This window comes from Rhipicephalus microplus, chromosome 4 (genome assembly GCF_043290135.1).
Source record: "Rhipicephalus microplus isolate Deutch F79 chromosome 4, USDA_Rmic, whole genome shotgun sequence".
Lineage (NCBI taxonomy): Eukaryota > Metazoa > Arthropoda > Arachnida > Ixodida > Ixodidae > Rhipicephalus > Rhipicephalus microplus.
In genome coordinates, this window is record NC_134703.1 from 187,912,951 (window position 1) to 187,932,623 (window position 19,673).

At 44.4% G+C, this 19,673-nt stretch overlaps 1 protein-coding gene across 2 annotated transcripts in view; it reads left to right on the top strand.

Moving 5' to 3' along the window:
• The window catches only part of LOC119172554 (CDK5 regulatory subunit-associated protein 3), a 56,363-nt gene extending 42,067 nt beyond the window's left edge, over positions 1-14,296 (top strand). The window contains exons 13-14 of one of the 2 annotated variants that reach the window (XM_037423711.2): positions 1,351-1,522; positions 13,717-14,296. In XM_037423711.2, the coding sequence (XP_037279608.1) occupies positions 1,351-1,522; positions 13,717-13,788 (244 nt within the window). In that variant the 3' untranslated portion in view covers positions 13,789-14,296. The remainder of the gene's footprint in view (positions 1-1,350; positions 1,523-13,716) is intronic. The other variant, XM_075893886.1, reaches the window with a different exon arrangement.
• The last annotated feature ends 5,377 nt before the right edge of the window (positions 14,297-19,673 follow it).

Here is a 19,673-nt window from a genome sequence, read left to right on the forward strand (position 1 = left end):
CGTAGTAACTAAAAGATACGAGATATGAAGGCATTTTCTAGTGCACGCTGGTATGCACCGATGCTTAAGTCAGTGCTCAGCCAGGCTAGCTTTTATCTCCTGTTAGCGATGCAGTCTGGTATTAGTCTGTGCAGGGAGCCCTGCAGAACAGCACTAGGTGGATAGGCCAGGAGTAGAGCAGGTCAAGGTAGGAAGTAGTTCATTGCATCTTGGACCCATAGCAAACAATAGGTGAACACAAAGTAATTATTTCGTGCAGCTATTGTCTGCATTGAAATGACAATATCGCTGTAGCAGGCATGCACGAGAGCTTGGAAACATGTTCAGATAGTAGCTTACTATGATTCAAAGGTTGTGGAAAAACTGAGGAGTAGCATTGTCGGCCTTATTTTGGTGTCATGCTTGCAGAGTAAAATGTGCTAATGTTTGTTGCACTGACATATTTTATTAAGCAAAACCTGCATTATCCAACAGTACCCAATGGTAGCTACCAGTACACCATGAGTAGGTTGTTGCGAATAAGGGAGGAAGAAGGGGGGCAGGCATGGGCAAGAGCCAGGGGCGCTGGCTCGCTCAGTTGTTTCTTTGACCTTGGACGTAGCCAGACGATCTGGTTCCCTTCTTCGTTTTTCACACTTCGTTCTGATCGCGTGGAAAGTGATGAGTTTTTCAGCGTGTACCCAAAACTCATTTAAGTTGTAGTTGGCGTTTAAGCCGTGACGCCCGTCGAAAGCGAAGTCACCGCCTGGGGCGACGAGGAGGCGAGACGAATCGTGAGGGTGGTCGACGGTGATGTCGCGGCTTGGCAAGCACGACTTCACACAGGCGAATAATTGGACTGACAAGAAGGCTGCATTTATTTTTTCTGGCTGCACTCACATCCGTTTAGTGCAGTGATCATGTGAACCAAGTTAGCCAATACATACTATCATAATACGTTCCCTTTGGTAGCAAAAATGGTGCCAACAGTCCTAATCTTTTTGATGCTAAAATAAAAAATGATTAGTAGAAACAAACATGGCAGTGAGCTGTGCCCAGTACAGTGGACTCTCGTTAAACAAAATCTCAAGGGACCTGGAGAATATGTTCCATTTAACAAGAGTTTCAGTTACTGTGAAATGGACAAGGGTGCAAAATACAAGTACGAAACTAATCTTGTCAGCTAGAAGCACTTGTACCATTAGAGCAGCAGTTCTGTTTAAGGGTTTTCCGTTTACTGAGAGCCTACTGTGCTCCTGTGTGTGGAAACATTTTCTCTTTGTAGGGTAAAGAGAGCTTGAACACTGAGAAAAACAGCACAAAAAGAAAAAGATACATGTAAAGGATGTCGTCCTTCGAACCGACGTGCAGGTATGTCGACCGCTTGGTGGAGACGCTGCAGCAGAAGCTGTACTTGGCCGACAAGAACTTGCAGTCTCGAGAAGCAGTGGCCACTCGACGCCAGGAGGCACTCGACGAGCAGCGGCAGCTGCAGCCAAAGCTGGAGCTCATCTTGGCCAAGATCAGGCAGCTACAAAAACAGGTCTGTGCACGTCACATTTCTCAAGTGGGGAGAGCAAACATTTCAAGAAAGACTGCAATTGGTGATACAGTGAAACTTCGTTAATACATACCTGTTGGGAGCGTGGCATAAATATGCACTAAGCATATTACTCGTTAACCACCAGCTACAAAAATGCATCTGTGTGGTTTTTATGTATCTCTGGACGTGTGCCAGCACCATCAAGAAAAGAATAAATTAAGTGTCGCAGCAAATATTGCTGAAAACACCCACCTTGAAGCCATTTATTTTCGCCAAAGCGCAGAAAGTATTCTGTCATTCTTGCACGGACATCTGATAGCACGTGGTGGCAATGCCAAAAGGCGTTTCAAAACAACTGTGGGGTCCGGGATACACAGTGTGGTATAGCGACCGAACGGACATAATCGCTGTCCACAATATGTGCTACCACGATCTGCTACTAAGCGAGAACTGGCTATTTCTTCGAAACGTGGTGGAGTCGCATGCAGGGAGCCGATCATGTACCAGCTAGTTGCGTGCAGCGCTAGGCTTACTCAGCACATGCCGTGACTTCTGATTCATTTGCTGTAGAATGCGTCCACTCCACTTCAGACCATGCACATATGCAGCGAGTAGCCTGTTAGGTCAACATGGCGATGAGCTTTCTGCAAGCAATGTGCACTCCGCAATCTTCTATAGCGGTCCTGGCAGTGGAGGCACATTTGGGTGGTTGCCTCATAACAGCATTACAGCAGTGCTGCGCTCACTGTATCATACTCATGCGCCTAGCGTGATGCAGCGAGGTTCCTTAGGGCCTGTGGCCCTCAATGCTCAACTTAGCAACATCGAGGCAATTTTTTTTCTACAGAGGAATGCTCGCTTGAACACATGCCCACACAACGAGGCTGCAGCGATCAATGGTCCAGTGCGTCCAGGTTGTCTCATATTAAAAGCGTGAAATATTGCTTAAAGTGACACTACGCTTCATCAGTGCTTAGGCAGATAGCTCGGGATACTTACCTTAATAAAGCTTTTCATCAGCGATAGGTTATACCTGTGTGTTCGTTTGTCAGTGGTCGCTGCCTAGTCTGTTTTTTTCCCTGTGAATACCTGCAAAGGCATCGCCACCATCGCGCAGAAGTCAGGGTAATCGATCAGCTGATCTTCTTTGCTGTACACGCGGACAAATTTTCTTGGCAATCGAGGGAAAGCTAGAGAGGCAGAGCTTCTGCACAAGTACTGCACTTATCAGGATGATGGAAAATCATTTGCAGCACAATGTGGCGTCTGCAAGTTCAGCAGTGCTGTAAACTTTTATGGCACGAAATGTTATTGCAGTATGCAGTTGGTATACACTAACCAGTAGGCATAAGACGAACCACTATGGCTTAAAGGGGCCCTGCAACAGTTTTTCAAGTAGCCATGGAATGGATTCAGTAAAAAAGTTGAATGCATCGTGAATTCACTGCCACAAAAATTTCAAAATCCGTCCATTACAAGTGGAGTTGCTAAGATTTGTCTCACGCTTCGATTGCATTCTCTTCTCTACAAAAGCTAAGTAGGGAGGGATGACACGAGGAAAGCAAATACGTCACGCATGCCTTGTGACCTTGATCACTTTTTCTCTTTTTTTCTTTCTTCGAATACGTGGCTTTTCAGTGCAATTGCGCCTGTACGCGTGGATAAGCCGCGGCCTCTTGTGGCAATCTCTGTAACAACCAAGCGCACCACGTTCAAATCGGCCAATGGCTGATACAAAAGCTACGACGAGTGATTTTTTATCTTCTTTCGTCATTTGTTGAAAGAGGAGAAAGTAATTTTTATCTGACTTCGAGAATTTATTCTGACTTGCGGGCCACGTGCTGCGCTACTATATTTGGCTCGTGTGTTCTTGGGAGCTACCAAATAGCAGCATTTTCTGACCTTGCTCAAAAAGTGTTTTAGGGCCACTTTAAGCAGTCTGCGAATTCTTTAGTCTCTATAAGACTCGGTCAGGTATTTGTTACAACTACGTTAAACCGTTGGTGTGCTTGAAGCGGGTACATATTAACGAGGTTTTACTGCAACAAATGTCTTTTATTTTGCCAACGTATTGCTAGAAACTCCACGCATCGCCATGTATATGTGGTAGCAACCTAATAATGAATTTATGATCTCATTTTCTGGAATTGGGGAACTTCAAAAGGTTTTTCGAAGTGTCATGGGACCCCTCTTTGCACAGGCGGGCTTTTAATATATAGAAAATAAAAAGAGGTGATGGCACTTATAGATCAACATAGCCGGAGCACTTACGTGTCACATTTGCCAGCTATCTCAAAGGTCATTGCCGTTGATATGAACTTGTGATAACACATACTGATGGACCAGCAACTTCTCCATCTCTCCCCATCTCTTTGCACACCACTCCACTGCACACTGTAAACAATGTCATTATGAAAACGAAGTGCTGGATGCACAGAAGCACGCTTTATTTCTTGGAAAAAAAAAAAAAAACCAAAAGCCATTTCATTCACTGTGGTAGGGCTATTGATAGGTCCATGGAAACTTTTACTTGTTGACATGCAGCTGATCTCCTGCCTTTGTCGCACTCGCAGTAACAGGCTTGCGCACACATAAGGGCGAGACAGAGGTATTTTCACCATGCGAAATTACTTTCTCATGACGTCAAAGTTCATATATAGCAACAGCTGGACATCACTAGTTTCACTTCACAAGCTTACAAGTTACAACGCGCAGTGCTCAGTCGCGCTTAAAGATATTCTACACAAACTTGTGGTCCATCACTATTATGTGATAGCAATGGCACTGTGTCTGACTCTTCTAACGCAAGGCTATCGGCAGGGCAGTTTCGGTTTCATTCTCATGTGCAGGCATTTTTTACACTCTGTTTATGTGAAGAAAGATGTGCGTTGGATTTGATTTTCGAATAAAGATTCGCTCGCACCTCTTCCAACTTAGTAATGCTATCATTAGCTGCCGCTGACAAGAATAATTTAGTCTACCTTCCTTGCAGAGACACACGGTCGTGTCGTGAGCTTATTCAGGCGGTGTGTACCCGTTTTTTTAGGCAATGTTGAGTGTCACTGCCTACAATCTTACTTTTTCGATTATACAACGTTTGGATTATTTGATGGTTTTGTGTGGTCCCTGAGAATCATATGATTGGTGTTTCACTGTATGCTGCAATTACTGAATTAAATACAAGCCAAGCTCAATGCTCGTGGTACTCTTGACGAAAAAGTAGACTGTATTCATGCATAGAAAGTCTCCTAAGCAGCTGGCGACTACAAGGTTACAAAATACCACTACATTATCAGCAGACTTTAAACAGCACTACTCACTATCTGTAAACTTTTGGTGCTCACATGTAATAGTTTCTGTGACAGCGTTTGCGCATGAATATTTTGAAAATAATGCTTGTCTCAGGAATTCAGCTAAGTGGTTATACCTTGAGCATTGATCAAATGGGCAAGTATTTATTAGTAGTACAAAAGACTTGATAGAATTTGATATGACTTCGGTTGATATGACTTTTGTTAATTTGATTTCTCTGTTAATTTTTGGTAAATGTCTACCAATGGACCCAGATATTACAAGGTAGATTTATAAGTGACTAAATTTTTGTTATTTTCATCTTGCAATTAGCCCGTGCTGGATAAAACATAACCGGTCATTTTACGTGTACACTAAACCAATTGGGCTTGCTGTAATAGTTTAATAACAACAAGGTCTGTCTTTGTCGTGAATGCATTAAAAATGAGTGATGCACCATCGAAATCACTCATATATTGAGCGTTTCATTAGAAGCTTTTAAACGTGAAGTTAACAGCCCACAGTGACCTGCCGTATTGGTCTATTGGTTATGGTGCTCGGCTGCTGGCCCGAAGATCGCGGGATTGTATCCCAGCATGGCGGCCACATTTTTGATAAAGGCACAAATGTTTGAAGCCCATGTACTGAGATTTAAGTGAGTGTTAAAGAATTCCAGGTGGTCGATATTTCAGGAGCCCTCCACTGCCGTGTCCCTTGTAACCATATTGCAGTTCTCGCATGTCAAAACAACACTAAAGCCAACTAATAAGTCGACGTTGATTGTTGGAATGGTAGTCCAGAAACTTCGTAGTGTTACTTTCATGCCAAGAAAGGGCCTATTTTAAAATAAAATCAGGTTTTAGTGCTCTGCATCGGCTTAACGCACTTCAAGTTAGCCGCCTCAAGAAGCGGATCAACCGGATTGACTCGCGTCACTGTTGCCGTGCACAACGATGCCCAACTTTACTGCGCTAGTAGCAGCAGACCGAAAGCAGTGGGAGTCACAGCAGCAACAATGGCCATTGATCAATTTCTAGCCATTGGCTTCGAGAATGCAGACGCTTTTGTTTCAACTGTGCCCCGGTAAATGGCACCATCTGTCCCGTGTAACCACGCAAAAATTGAATCTTGAACCACTCGTGCCATTCCCCATAGTAACATCCGGTGGTTATTTTTTCTATGAAAACAGAAATGAACAAGCAGCATTTTATTGCATCTCTTGATGCACAGAAGGTTTTTAATTTAGAGAAGTTAGATCAATTATTAGTGATTAAATGTACGCGGTCCGTCTGCTGTCATCGGGATCATTTTGAAAATGCCTACTGCGGCGCTTGTGTTCTTGTGCATTTACCTTAATTTCTTGGTAAGTAGGGCACTGTTGTTGATAATATTGTCATTTTAGATGTTGTCATATATTGAGCTTTTTCTCTAACATAAATTGTTATTTAACTTTAGTGTCCCTTTAAACCCTGACTATTATTAATATTAACTGCTTTTGGAGAATGAGTGTAGTCACCTCTAATTGGTGCTTTATTACTTTTATTTTAAAATAAATTTTGCCTAAGCACTTTTTTGATGTAGCACTCTTATATAGAACCAAATTTTTGTTGTATTTTCGCTAACATTTACACAGCTGGGTATGAAACCTTATAGTAATGCAACGGCACTTGCACTGCAGAAGCAGATGCACGCAAGCCTGTTCCAATGGCCAGGTTGCTTTGCAACTCCTCTTTGCTTATGAATAACGTCAGGGTGTGTGTTCAATTCAAGATGTCTTGCAACCGGATTGCCGTAAATATTGCCAATTTTGTGAGCAGATAGTTTTGTTCTTTCTTGTACCTCTGCTAATGCAAGCTAACAGATTCTTCAACCAGTTTTTCTAGCCCAATTGTGAATAAATTAGTGAAAGTGTACCATACTTGTGAGTGATTCCATGAGAGATCGACACGGGTCGAAAAGTTGATATTTTAGACTTGATTGTTTATTTTATACTTTGTGCTCATACCACCCAGTAGCCCGAAAGAGATCGACACGGGTCGAAAAGTTGATATTTTAGACTTGATTGTTTATTTTATACTTTGTGCTCATACCACCCAGTAGCCCGAAAGTACACCTCGTTTTTTTATTAAATGAATATATCGGGAGAGAAAAAATAGTGAAGTTATTTTACTCAGAGGGACGAATTTCGTCTCTGGTCATTTTTGAAAGTTAACGATGATATAAAAACATAAATATTAGCTTGATGAAAAGGAATTTCTTTCTAGAAAATGTACGCATATTGAAGAGTGAAGCACCATTGTTTGACAGTTGTATGCTGAAGCAAAGTGTTTCGGAAAAATACCTGAACAGGTGACATTTTTTAAAAGTTGCTTGATTTGAGAGTGTTTTCTTCCTAAGTTAAACCAGCTAGCATTTTATAACTTGGTGACCTATTACACATAATGTTTGTAATATTGCCTGTCAATACCGTGGCTGTACCTCACACATAATTTTATAAATGGCCTCAAACTTTCAAATTCGTCGACAGTAAAGCCTATTGAAAAATCAATATTTAAAAAACCCCATCTTCGTTTTTTCATAAAATCTGATAAAACATTCCTCACATATGATAGAAAAAGAATAATAAAAAACGTATTGCATTATATTATTCGCATCGACAATACTACGGGTGGAAGTTCCAGCTTTTCGAGCATGCACTTAGGCGATAAACGCATGAGATATCGGGCTAAAAAAAGTGGTATTGAGCTTCTGAGTCGTTTGAAACGTACCATAATTACAGAGGAAAAGCAGTTTTGGTAAACGGGAAGGACTGTTTCAAGCACGCCCTTCTGAAATACCTCAATGTGCCGTTTGAAGCCGAGGCTTGAGACCTCCAAGTTTCTGGCATTTCAGTTGCTCACCTCGGTTACATAAGGTAGCTATTACAGTCATCTGCTTTTAACGTTTGGTTCAGAACACTTAAATAGGCTTGCGAGAGGAACCACCGAAGCATAACGAATATTGAGATTTAGTAACGCTGCTGCCACCTCCTGAACCTGAACATGGTTTATCGTTTCCTTCCCCGGTCGCCTGCTGAACAATTTCATGTGTACCCCCTCTTGTAGGCAAAGAGTGATATCATAGGGTTTCAACTATAGGAAACGGTAAGAAATCTGTCATTTTAACGGAACATAATTTAGTAAAGCCTAGCAAAGCACGACATTCACTCTCCTACCTAAGAGCGGCAAGCTTGGGATTGATAAAGCCGGCATCTCAACTGATGTTGTAGAAGACCATATGGCTGAAGAATGTCAAAATGCTCTATGCAAATGGAGATTACCTAGAGACCATTCGTTATTTTAAAATTGTTTTAGTGCATATTTTTGCCACGTGTTGCAGGTCTGTTTTCGTGCATTTGGTGAACCTCAGCTAATGATACAAATTATGGTTGTGTTTTGTTAGTGTTAAGCACTGCTGTAAGTCACCTGAAAAACTGCAGTGTTTTGAGCACACCATGGCTTTTGTTCAATGCATCCCTCAGCTTAAGAGGGGATAGGAGAGGGGGTCATTGCAAGTGTTCGTGTACTACCTTCTGTGGTCCTATGCTAGTGTTAGAGCATTTTAATATATCATGTCTGAAAATATGTACGGATTGCCTTAGAGTGTGTAATTATGTCTTGCTCCTCTGGCATTAAAGGGACACTGAAATCACATAACAATTTATGTCAGATAGAAAGCTCAATGTATGACAACATCTAAAACGGCAATATTATCAACAACAGTGCCCTACTTATCAAGAAATTAAGGTAAATGCACAACAACACAAGCGCCGCAGTAGGACATCTTCAAAATGATCCCGATGACAGCAAACGGACCGCGTACATTTAATCACTAATAATTGATCTAACTTCTCTAAATTAAAAACCTTCTGTGCATCAAGAGACGCAATAAAATGCTGCTTGTTCGTTTCTGTTTGATTCATGGAAAAAAGAACCGCCGAACGTTATTATGGGGAATGACGCGAGTGTTTTAAAGATTCAATTTTCGCGTGGTTTCACTGGACAGGTGATGCCATCTAGTGAGTCGCAGTTGAAACAAAGCGCCAGAAATGCAGTCGAAGCCAATGACGGGAAATGGATCAATGGCTGTTGTTGCTGCTGTGGCTCTCGCTGCTTTCAGTCTGTTGCCAATAGCGCAGTAAAGCCGGGCAACATTATGCACGGCAACAGTGACGTGAGACGGTCCGGTTGGTCCGCTTCTTTAGGCGGGTAACTTGAAGTGCGCTAACCCGATGCGGACCACTAAAACGTGATTTTATTTCAAAATAGGCCCTTCCTTGGCACAAAAGTAACACTACGAGGTTTTGGGGCCACCATTTCAACAATCAATGTCGACTTAATAGTTGACTTTAGTGTCCCTCTAATGCTGAGCGAAGCCCACCAGAAATGGGCGCGCCTTTACAGAAATTTATTCCTCAGTGTGCTAATCTGCTTCTCCTCTGTAATTATGGTCTGTTTCAAACGAGTCAGAAGCTCAATACCACTTTTTTTAGCCCGATTTCTCATGCGTTTATTGGCTAAGTGCATGCTCGAAAAGCTGGAACTTCCACCCGTAATGTTGTCGATGAGAATAATATAATGCAATATGTTTCTGAATATTCTTTTTCTATCATAAGTGAGGAACGTTTTAACAGATTTAAAAAAAAATCGAAAATGGTGTTTTTTAAATATTGATTTTTCAATAGGCTTTACTGTCGACGAATTTGAAAGTTTGAGGCAATTTATAAAATTATGTGTTCGAGGTACAGCCACGGTATTGACAGGCAATATTATAAACATTATGTTGTAATAGGTCACCAAGTTATAAAATGCTAGCTGGTTTAACTTGGGAGGAAAACACTCTCAAATCAAGCATTTTTTAAAAATGTCACCTGTTCAGGTATTTTTCCGAAACAATTTGCTTCAGCGTAGAACCGTCAAACAATGGTGCTTCACTCTTCAATATGCATGCATTTTCTAGAAAGAAATTCAGTTTCATCAAGCTAACATTTATGTTTTTATATCGTCATTAACTTTAAAAAATGACCAGAGACGAAATTGGTCCCTCTCAGCAAAATAACTTCAATATTTTTTCTCTCTTGATATATTCATTTAATAAAAAAACGATGTGTACTTTGGGCTACTGGGTGATATGAGCACAAATTATAAAATAAACAATCAAATCTAAAATATCAACTTTTCGACCCGTGTCGATCTCTCATGGAATCACCCTTGTACTATTGCCAAATAAATTCATTCATACCAGATATTCATCTACTTTGTGCATACACTGAAGAGGCTGGTTGTGACAAAAAGAATATATTGATCTGGTCAGTGCATATAATGAAAACTCTTCAAAATAGTTTCTTTGGGTGTCGATACAGTGTTTAGAATGCAGTGTCCATGCTGCAAAGGCTTCCTGTATTCAGCTGCCATGACACCTATCAGAGAAACTGTGACGGCCCATTGAATGATGAAAACACTGTTTAAACAATGAGCTATCAGGATTCTTTTGAGGTTTGGCAAAAGAATGAAGCCTGACTCGCTCATGCGAGGGTTGATGCAGCCCTGACAATACATTCCTGATGCACGCCAGACAGTTTTCTTCCTGTTCTCAAACCTGAAGAGAAGCCTGTGGTGATTCAATGCGAGAAAATTATGTTGTGCAATAGCACGATGATGCCTCGTTTTTTACACTAGCAAAACAAGCAAAATTTCACGTTTTGGCATTAGGGTAGCAGATGGTGCCACTGGTCAGTGCAGCAAATACACTAGCACTTTTGCTTGACACTGTTGACACGTGCATAATAAATTTTTATTGCATCACCATTTTATTAAATGATTTGCAAATAAAACTTATGATGTCAGCCCTCTTTCCTCCTCCACATGAGGGCAGAGTATTGCACCTTCACTTGTTCATCTCAGAATAAGCGAAAAATGGGCTGTTTTTGTTCAAATTTACCAAGATCTGCAAATTGGAGTGCCAAAGGAGGTAGAAGTAGAAAAATAAGTGCTGTTGGTGGTCAACTGAATCAAATTTTTATAGATTTTTTTTTCTGATATGGTTATGGCCAGTGTTATAGAAGCGCAACAGTATACAAAGCCCGGAGGGCATTTATGAAGCATCTCTCGCAGGAGTAATAAAAATTTAAGCGATTGTGGGAACTTCTGTGGGAGAATATTAGATTGTGTCAGTTAACTACAATAGCAGACGCTGCTCTTGGTATGTGCCTATTGAAAATTGCATAAATTGAGCAGGGAGTCATTTTGCAGATGATGCGCTTTAATGGCACTTCCTCTGTGAAGGCCTCAGACTCATAGGTAGTATATTCGTCTTTGAGATGATCAAGTAACTGCCAAGCGGCATCATAGCTTTCACTCATAGTACAGAATGCTAATTGCTGAACATTTGTGGAAGACTTTGAGTCATGACTTTCTACACAACATAGTGCCCTGTTTACTCGAGTCTAACAACAGTGCATCCAGTTATAACGATATCCAAGTGCCAAGAAAATTCAATGGTAGTAACTGATAATTATTACAAGGGGGTTGAAAAAGAAAAAAAGACAAAAGAGATATTAGAACATTGTATATGCATACAAGTAACGTAGTGCAGCTACGTAATATAGTCCAACACCTTTATAAGGGACACTGATATAAGAGACAAATAGGTATAATAGATGCCTACAATAAAGTATGGGTTGATAAAAAAATGCATACCTGGCACCCTGCATATAAGAGACATCTCATATAAAAGACGGAAATCGCTGCCCAGAGCATGTCTCCTATAAAGAGGTTCAATACTACTTCTTTGGTGCAAAGCCATAGTCACCTTAGGCGGCTTCATGTGAAGTTGGTATACATCTTTCTGAAGAGCATGTAGGTGCTGCCCGTAGTTGCCATGTAGATGAGCGGGAAGTCCTTCCTGAAAACAAAGTCCCGAAGAGACTGTATCATCTGTTTGGCCTCCTGCGATAAAATTGCCTGAGTAGGTTGCTCAAACGCTCCGTCAGAGTCGTTGTTCTTGCCACTGTTTGCAGCCCACATAGACTTGCTGATCACTGAGAGACTCTGATGTTTCCACAGCATTGTTTGCATAAAGAAAGTCACCCGGACCGTACACACGTTTGTTAAGCACTGACCACAACTTTGGCACCCCTTCATCATCAAATGCTTTGCAGGCCTCTTCTGGCATTGCTTTGGAAGGAAAGCTCCTCCTTCTCTTGCTTCTTAGTAAATGGTGCAGTCGACACAATTTCTGAGGGTGTGGTGCATGTCGTCGGTGCGAAGAGCCATTTGCGACAGATGCTGTAGCCAAATTCAATTGCTGAATTCAATATTTCGCCACTGGAGCATCGTATTAAGTGGTTTATTTTATCATAGAAAGCAGACAAAAGTCTGGGGTGGCATCATTGTTCATCGTTATATTCAATATATTGTTATACCGTAACTACTCGAATCTAACGCGCACCTTTTTTCTGGTTAAGCGAGTTCATAAATCGCATGCGCATTAGAATCGAGTACGAAAAAAAAAATGAATACGGTCATTCTCTTTCCATCGGTATTTCCGAAATGGCCGCCCCCTACGAGCATCTGCATGGCGCGTCAGCCATTTCTGCCTATGTTTCCCATGTGCGGCACTTCGTACGTGTGCTGAGGAGTTCGTCATCTTGTAGTGCATTAGCATCGACGGCATAGAAGGGCCGACTCCAAAAACTTGATGAGTGCACCTCGATGCCGCTTTTAAAAGAAAAGTCATCGCGTGTGCCGAAACGGACAGAAATCGGGTCACTTCGCGGTCGTTCAGAGTTCCCGAAACGTGCGTGCGGGACTGGTGGAAACAAAAGCAGAAGATTGTCGACAGCAAAGATTCACGCAAAGGCTTCATTGGACCACAGCAGGGTCGGTTTCCGCAAATTGAAGAGCTGCTCGGCGAGTATGTGATTGAGCAGTGAGCGGCACAGCGGCCCGTGACGACAGAACTGCTCCAAGTGCAGGCTATGTAGTTGGCCTTAGAAAAAGGGCTAATGCGGAGCCAGTCTAAAGCAAGCAGGTGCTGGCTAACTAACTTTATGAAGAGGAAAGGCTTTTCCCTCCTAAGGCGAACGGGCATATGCGAAAAGTTTCCGGAGGAGTACGATGAAAAGTTTCACAGTTTTCATAGGTTCGTCCTAAACTTGCGGCACAACAACGGCTACCTGCTTGGGCAAATCGGGAATGCTGATCAGACGCCTCTTTACTTCGACATGCCTGGCACCACAACCGTCGAGAAGAAGGGGGCAAAGCAAGTTCGCGTGCTGACATCGGGCCACGGTTAAACTGGAGTGACGGCAATGCTCCGTTGCATGTCAGATAGGCACAAGCTTCCCCCGTACCTCATATTTAAACGGAAGACGCTCCCGAAAGGAGTCGTTTTCCCGAGTGGTGTGATCGTGCGGGGCCAACGAGAAAAATGGGTGCGCGTTACAATCGAGGGCGCGGTAGAATCGAGTAAATATGGTAATTGGTATTGTCATAAGTGAACTTGACTGTACCAAGAGGGGTGACTTTTCACTGCATCAAGGAATGAAAGAATAAAGCAAAAATAAAAGAATTGTGCGCATCATTGCAGTTTTTAGGCCACTTGAATTTTTGTATTCGATTGTAAAGTGAGGGTTGACATTAGGCAGCAAACATCTATAAAAAAACTTGTCTTACTTTTGAGCAAATATGGTGACAGTTTGACTTGGATAAAAATCTTGCGTGAAGGTTTTGTATGGTAATCAAACAATATGCGTTGATTAAGCATACACTTTTCAGGCCCATTCAAGTTGAGAATTATACAAATGTCTTCTTTTATTGTCGAGCCAGGTACCATGGGATCATTTTTCTCTATTTGTCTCCCAGGTGCAAGACGATATCTCGAAGAGGTATAAGGGGCGACCTGTCAACATAATGGGAGGAATCAATGTGATGTGACGACTTGTGTTCTAGCAAGACCTGTTAGTGGACGGGCCGAATGGCCTCTGACCACTGCAAGTGAACCGCACCGTTGCCCAATGGCTTGCTTGGTCACAACCACTGACCCCTGGGCATGTTGGGCTTCTTGTTGGCTCTCCAGGCACTTGTGAAGGTCGGAGATAGTAAAAGACACAGGTGTAAACAAATTGTACACCCTTTGGGGTGTGCACTAGCAGTGTGCGATATCATGATTCGCCTAAAAGCATGGTATGTGCCCAAAAGGTGTATACTTTCTGCATGCCCTCCAAAAGGTATAGTGTTTCCATGTGTACACCAGTCGTTAAATGAAGTGTTCATTGTATTCTCTGACTTCCTTGTTTGAGTAATCAAGGGATGCTGAACTATGCATACTGTCCCTGTCAAGAGACAAAAGTTTGGTGATGAGGGCTGTGGTAAGGCAAAAACTACTCTTCAAAGGGTGTGTTCTCCTACAGGGTGGAGTACCAGAACATCATGGACATGATTGGGCTGTTCCTAAAGCAGCTGGTGCCACGTTTAGGCTGTTGTGGGGCAGCACGAGATTCCCAATAACTATAGCTGTTTTACAACAAATGTCATCATGTCCAAAATGTGTTTTGCTGCATATAATTATGAACTTATATTCACATGAGACGTATTCTGGTTTTGATCATTGCGTGGTCATGATGCAGCATGAAACGATTACATAGTCATTGTGTGGCAGAATGCAAAATCATTAGCTCGAGCAGGCATCTCATGGTTTCTTCTTTAATGGTTGTTATTGTTGTTGACATTTGTACGTGTGACTTGTTTCTACAAATATTTTACTTCTATTTACACTGGCTTTTTCATACTAATATGTTGAGAATAAATATGTCACTGTATTTACCGTGCACTGACATGTTTGCTGGGGTGAGTGAAATAAGTGGTTGCAGTGTGCATAAGCTTCATTTTTTAAGAGTGACTGCATTTAAAAAGTCTTGTGTGCAATTGCCTATGCAATGTAATAATGAAGGAGTTGACAGTCATTTTAAAGTCTGGGCTATGTGCATCAATTTGTTCTGTAGTTTGTCTTCACAAGTTGATGTTGGCATGTCCTGATGAGTGCAAGCACATCTTTTACTGTTGTAAACACTAGTTGCAGAAACTATATTACCATGCTCCAATAGAAGCATGCCTCGTATGCCTTATTTAGAGTCGAAAGGCAAATCCCTGAAGAATGACTGAAATCATATTCATGTGCCCATTGCTACATGAACAACTTAGTGAAAGATTCAAAGTTTGCACTGTCTATATAACATAACAGTCGGACTGTTGCTTTTGACGCAGGATTTCAGATATTTTTTGTTTTATGATGGAACTTCAGCTTTTGAATTTGCTTGAAATAAAGCTGCAAAAGTCATCTTGTAAATATACCTGAAATAGACGACTGTACATGAGCACAGTTGTTAAGCCTCCAAAAAAGTTTGCTATTTGTTGCAAAATTGAACCTACCTTATAATATTAATCGATTAATAACAGCATATCATGTAATGCGTCTGGATATCTCAAAGAGGCTGTCTTACTTCAACATTGTCAAAAAAAAAAAAACAGCGTTGCTTTGTAAATGAATCGATGCTTTTACAATGTAACAAAGTGTGTACATCACATATTGGGGATGATTTCTTGCTAAAGCAAACATGAGAGGATTTTGTAATATTTTGTTGCTATTGTTAGGTGCCCTTTCTCACTGATAACGGTCAATAAAAAGGAGCCTACATTCATTATTTGTGTGTGCAATGCGTCAACAATTACTTTTTGACTATTTCAGTCACTACATATGGTGTTCCTTTGGCTATGGATGTTTTACAGTGAAGCGGGAAATTAAAAAGAATAAAAAACCACTAAGTGCCTGTGCAAACAGTTCTGAAAAAAAAAAATTGTGGCTGATCCCTCTATATTTGAATCGATATAACGTTAAGTGAAACGTGTCTTTACAGATGCCTCTGAGTGTTTACTTTGCATTGTTTCAGCAACAGCAAGAAATTGCCAAGGCACGTTAGGAACGGCAAGCAGCTCGAAACTGGCAGTGCACACCTCGAGCAGAAAGCACGCACGTAATTGGAATACACTGCACGAGCGCCGATCAACAACTGTCACAGTTCGACACTTAAAGGGCGCTGTTCAAACAGAAAGAACGACGCACGAAACGAGCGCACGCGTATACAGAGGACAAGAGCGAACAACTAAGCGCGCTGCTTTCATAAACGCGGCTGTAGCAGCGTGAAAAGTTACCTTCGTTCACTCCCGAATTACGGGTCTGATAAGCGCGCGCGTGGGAGAGAGCGCGCTCCGTGGAGGCGACGACCTTCAGCGTGCCCAACGCTGAAGCCCCTAAAATTTCGCAAAGTAGCTACGTATGTGGTGATACTCGCACCCATTCTATTTTCCTTCTCCTCCGACCCCTCCAAGGCCGGCGCCGCGCGCGTCAGTATTGGTCAGATGCCGTTGTGTGGGACCGCTCGCAGTGCTCGTTTGTTTGCAGTCGATCGCGACAACCATCTTTCCTCTCGAGGCGCGGACTCCTTGGGTATAGTGAACGTTTTTATTATCTAAAAACGTTAGGTATAGTGCCTAGAATATACTTACCTGTGTATCGGCCGTGGGCGCCTCGGTGGCACGGAGAATGATGCCTTCCACCAATGGCCACCAGACGGCGACAGCCGCAGGGACCGTGCTATGACAAGTGGTGCGAGGGCGGCGGTGTCGGCGTAGTCTCTACAGACACTCGGGGGGCGCTGCGAGCGCTCGATGGTGACGGACGCACTCCACATCGCCTCCGTAGATTTTCTGCTATTTCTGCGGACATTCACCTTGGTACCCCTGAAACTTGGATTTATCGTCACCGCCAAGTTCTCCGCTTCGCCTAGACAACACCTTCGTCCAGGTGGGTCCAGTTTTGACAACTTGAGGGACGTCCTTTACTCCCGGCTACAACGCCGCCTCGCTAAGGGCTCTCAGCCCGGCGATGGCGGCCGCTAACGTGGTTACGGGCTATGATCCTACCTCAAGCCAAATGCTGTCCATGGAGATTTCATCCTCCGAAAACACTATGCCATCAGAAGATGAATACCTCGACGTCATGGTGAAACTGTGGCAACGCAAGCAAGCGAAATCGAAGTCTGCGTCTCAACAACAACGAGACGCCACGGCGGGCCACCATTCCCCAGCCTTGCAAGGAACGCCGGCGCGCCATCCCTCCGGCGGTGTGCCTACCTCTGCTCCGTCCTCGCAGCCAGCGAAGCAACGCAAGTGGCGTCCGCGTCAAACTCCTCGCCTCTCTCGCGACGACTACATCGTAGTAGTCAAACCTCGCGTTCCCTGCGAGCTACGCACATTTGTCCCGGCCGATCACGCGGGCGACGCCATCCGCAGCTACCTCGGTGACCGGACTACCACGCAAATTCAAGTGTGGCCAATCTGGGAATAGAACATCTTGGTCTGTAGCACCACCATTTTGCCTATGGCACAGCGACTCCTCGGGGACTTCCAGCTGCAAGTGGGGGATCAGCAGCTGCCCGTTCGAGGCCACGCCAAGGCACCAGGGGATACATGCAAGGGCGTCATCAATGTAAACCCTGCTGAAAGCCCGGAAAAGATAAAGTCTGAACTCTATTGGCCTCAAGGTACTATCCTTGCGGTCCGCAAACTCGGAGATTCCGCGGCGGCGGTGGTGACTTTCGAGGGCACGAAGTTACCCCGCTTCCTCTTCTACCACTGCGTGGCGACGTATATCCGCGCCTATAAGAAAACGGTCCCTGTATGCACCAAGTGCGGTACCATCGGTCATCGACCACCTCAGTGCCCTCACGCCGCTCCAACCCATTGTGCCAAATGTGGAACCCCCGCACCTGCAGGTCTCAATGCCCACGACTGCCACCCCAAGTGCCTCCTCTGCCACGGCGCCCATGAGACTGGGACCAGTGGCTGCACGGCAAAATACCGAAAATATCGGAAACGCAATCAGCCCTCAACATCTCCTCGAGGGACCACCTCATGTTCGTCAGAGCCAGACAGCAGCACAAACCTGCATCATTCGGCTCCACCACTCCACCACGCCGACTCTCAAGCATTCCCACCGCTCGAAGCACCAGCGGGGGTACCTCAGGTGAGCAGTTGGGCAGGGAAAGCTGCTTCTAAGCCTCTCTCACCCCCTTCTGTCGATCCTCCTTCTCCCGAACTTGCGGCCCTTCGCCAGCAAGTTGCGGCACTTCAAAAGCAAAATTATCTTTTAACTAAACAACTCGAACTCTTAAATAAGCGACTTCAACCCCAACAACAGTGTACTGCAAGGTCATCCGGTATTGCCTCCTCTGTCCAGGCGGCTACGCCAGCTACGTCCAAGCTTAGTCCTCGCGCTAAGTCCACTCCCATTAAACCGCCGGTTCAAGCAGCCATGTGTACTCCAGCACTCGGAACCGGTGCCACATCTACTCCAGAAGCTCTTGAGGCTCCTGGGGCACCTCAGGTTCTCTTGCCCGCTAACCAAACTCTCCCTAGCGAAGAGCACACCCCGCGCGTAGAGGAACGCCTCACGCGCGTCGAAGCTTCGATTAATCACCTCCTCACCAGCTTCTCGGTCCAACGCATAGTAGTAGAGGTTACCCAGGCTATTCAAGCCTGGGCAATCACCTAGTTTCAACCCAAGGCATCGCGTTCCCGCTCCTGCTCGGTGAGCAGTGAGGGTACAGCTCCACGGCGTCGTCGTAAGGTGGCTACCACCACCCCGCCGTCGGACAATCCGGCCTCCGTGCCCCTCCCTGCCTCTGAGGATTCTGAGCGGGACATGGAGGACCAAATATAAAACCTAGGACAGTCACGATGGCTACCAATCGTACGTCCCGTTCAAACATTGCGTCTAAATTCGAGATCATACAGTGGAACCCTGGAGGCTTCGGGAACAGGCGAAAGCGTTCACATCTTTCCCTTTTCCTCAGCTCACTTGGCTCTCAGCCAGCCGTCTTGGCGCTCCAAGAATCTGGCCCAGCTCCATCTCTTTCTGGATACTGCTCCTATGTAGGCGGCACCACCACATGCCTCCTCGTGCATAAAGTTTACACGGCGATACAGATCGACCTCGATCTGGATCTTCCTTACGACTACTGCATGATATCAGTGCTGTCTCAGCGGAGGGGCCAACCATCAATACATATCTTAAACGTGTACTGTCCCCCTCGCCTTGCGAGGGCTTCGTTTGCGCATCTCTTCCATCGGGCACTGCGTATAGCGGCCCGACAACCACTGGTGATTGTCGGGGACTTTAATGCCCCCAGCCCTCACTGGGGTTACCACTACGAGAAGGCCCGGGGCAGAGAGCTCAAGGAGCTCATTTCCTCGCTGAGCCTGACGCTTCTTACCGATCCGGCACAACCCACACATTCCGGCAACTCGGTCACGCGAGACACATGCCCCGACCTCTCCCTCACCCGTCACATCCGCGATGCTACATGGGAAAATTTAGGCGAAAACCTAGGCAGCGATCACTTTTTACTCCGCATTTCGTTCACACCGCGGCAGAAAATGCGCCAACACTGGGGCCAAGCCCGTCTCACCGATTGGACTCAGTTCAGAATGCAACCATTCCCCGCCGGCCTCTCCTCGACCGAATATGCAGCGTGGGCATCATATGCTCTTCATAAGAAACAAGCGAACACTCGCACCCTTGCAACCTCTAATTTGACTCCTGCAATCGATCCACACCTCCTACATCTTTGGCACGCTCGCCGCGGGCTCATAAGGCGCTGGAAACGCAACAAACTTAATCGGAAACTTCGCGCTCGCATTGAGGCGCTCACTGCAGAGGCGGCCGCATACTCCGCACAACTTTCCGATGCTAACTGGGCAGA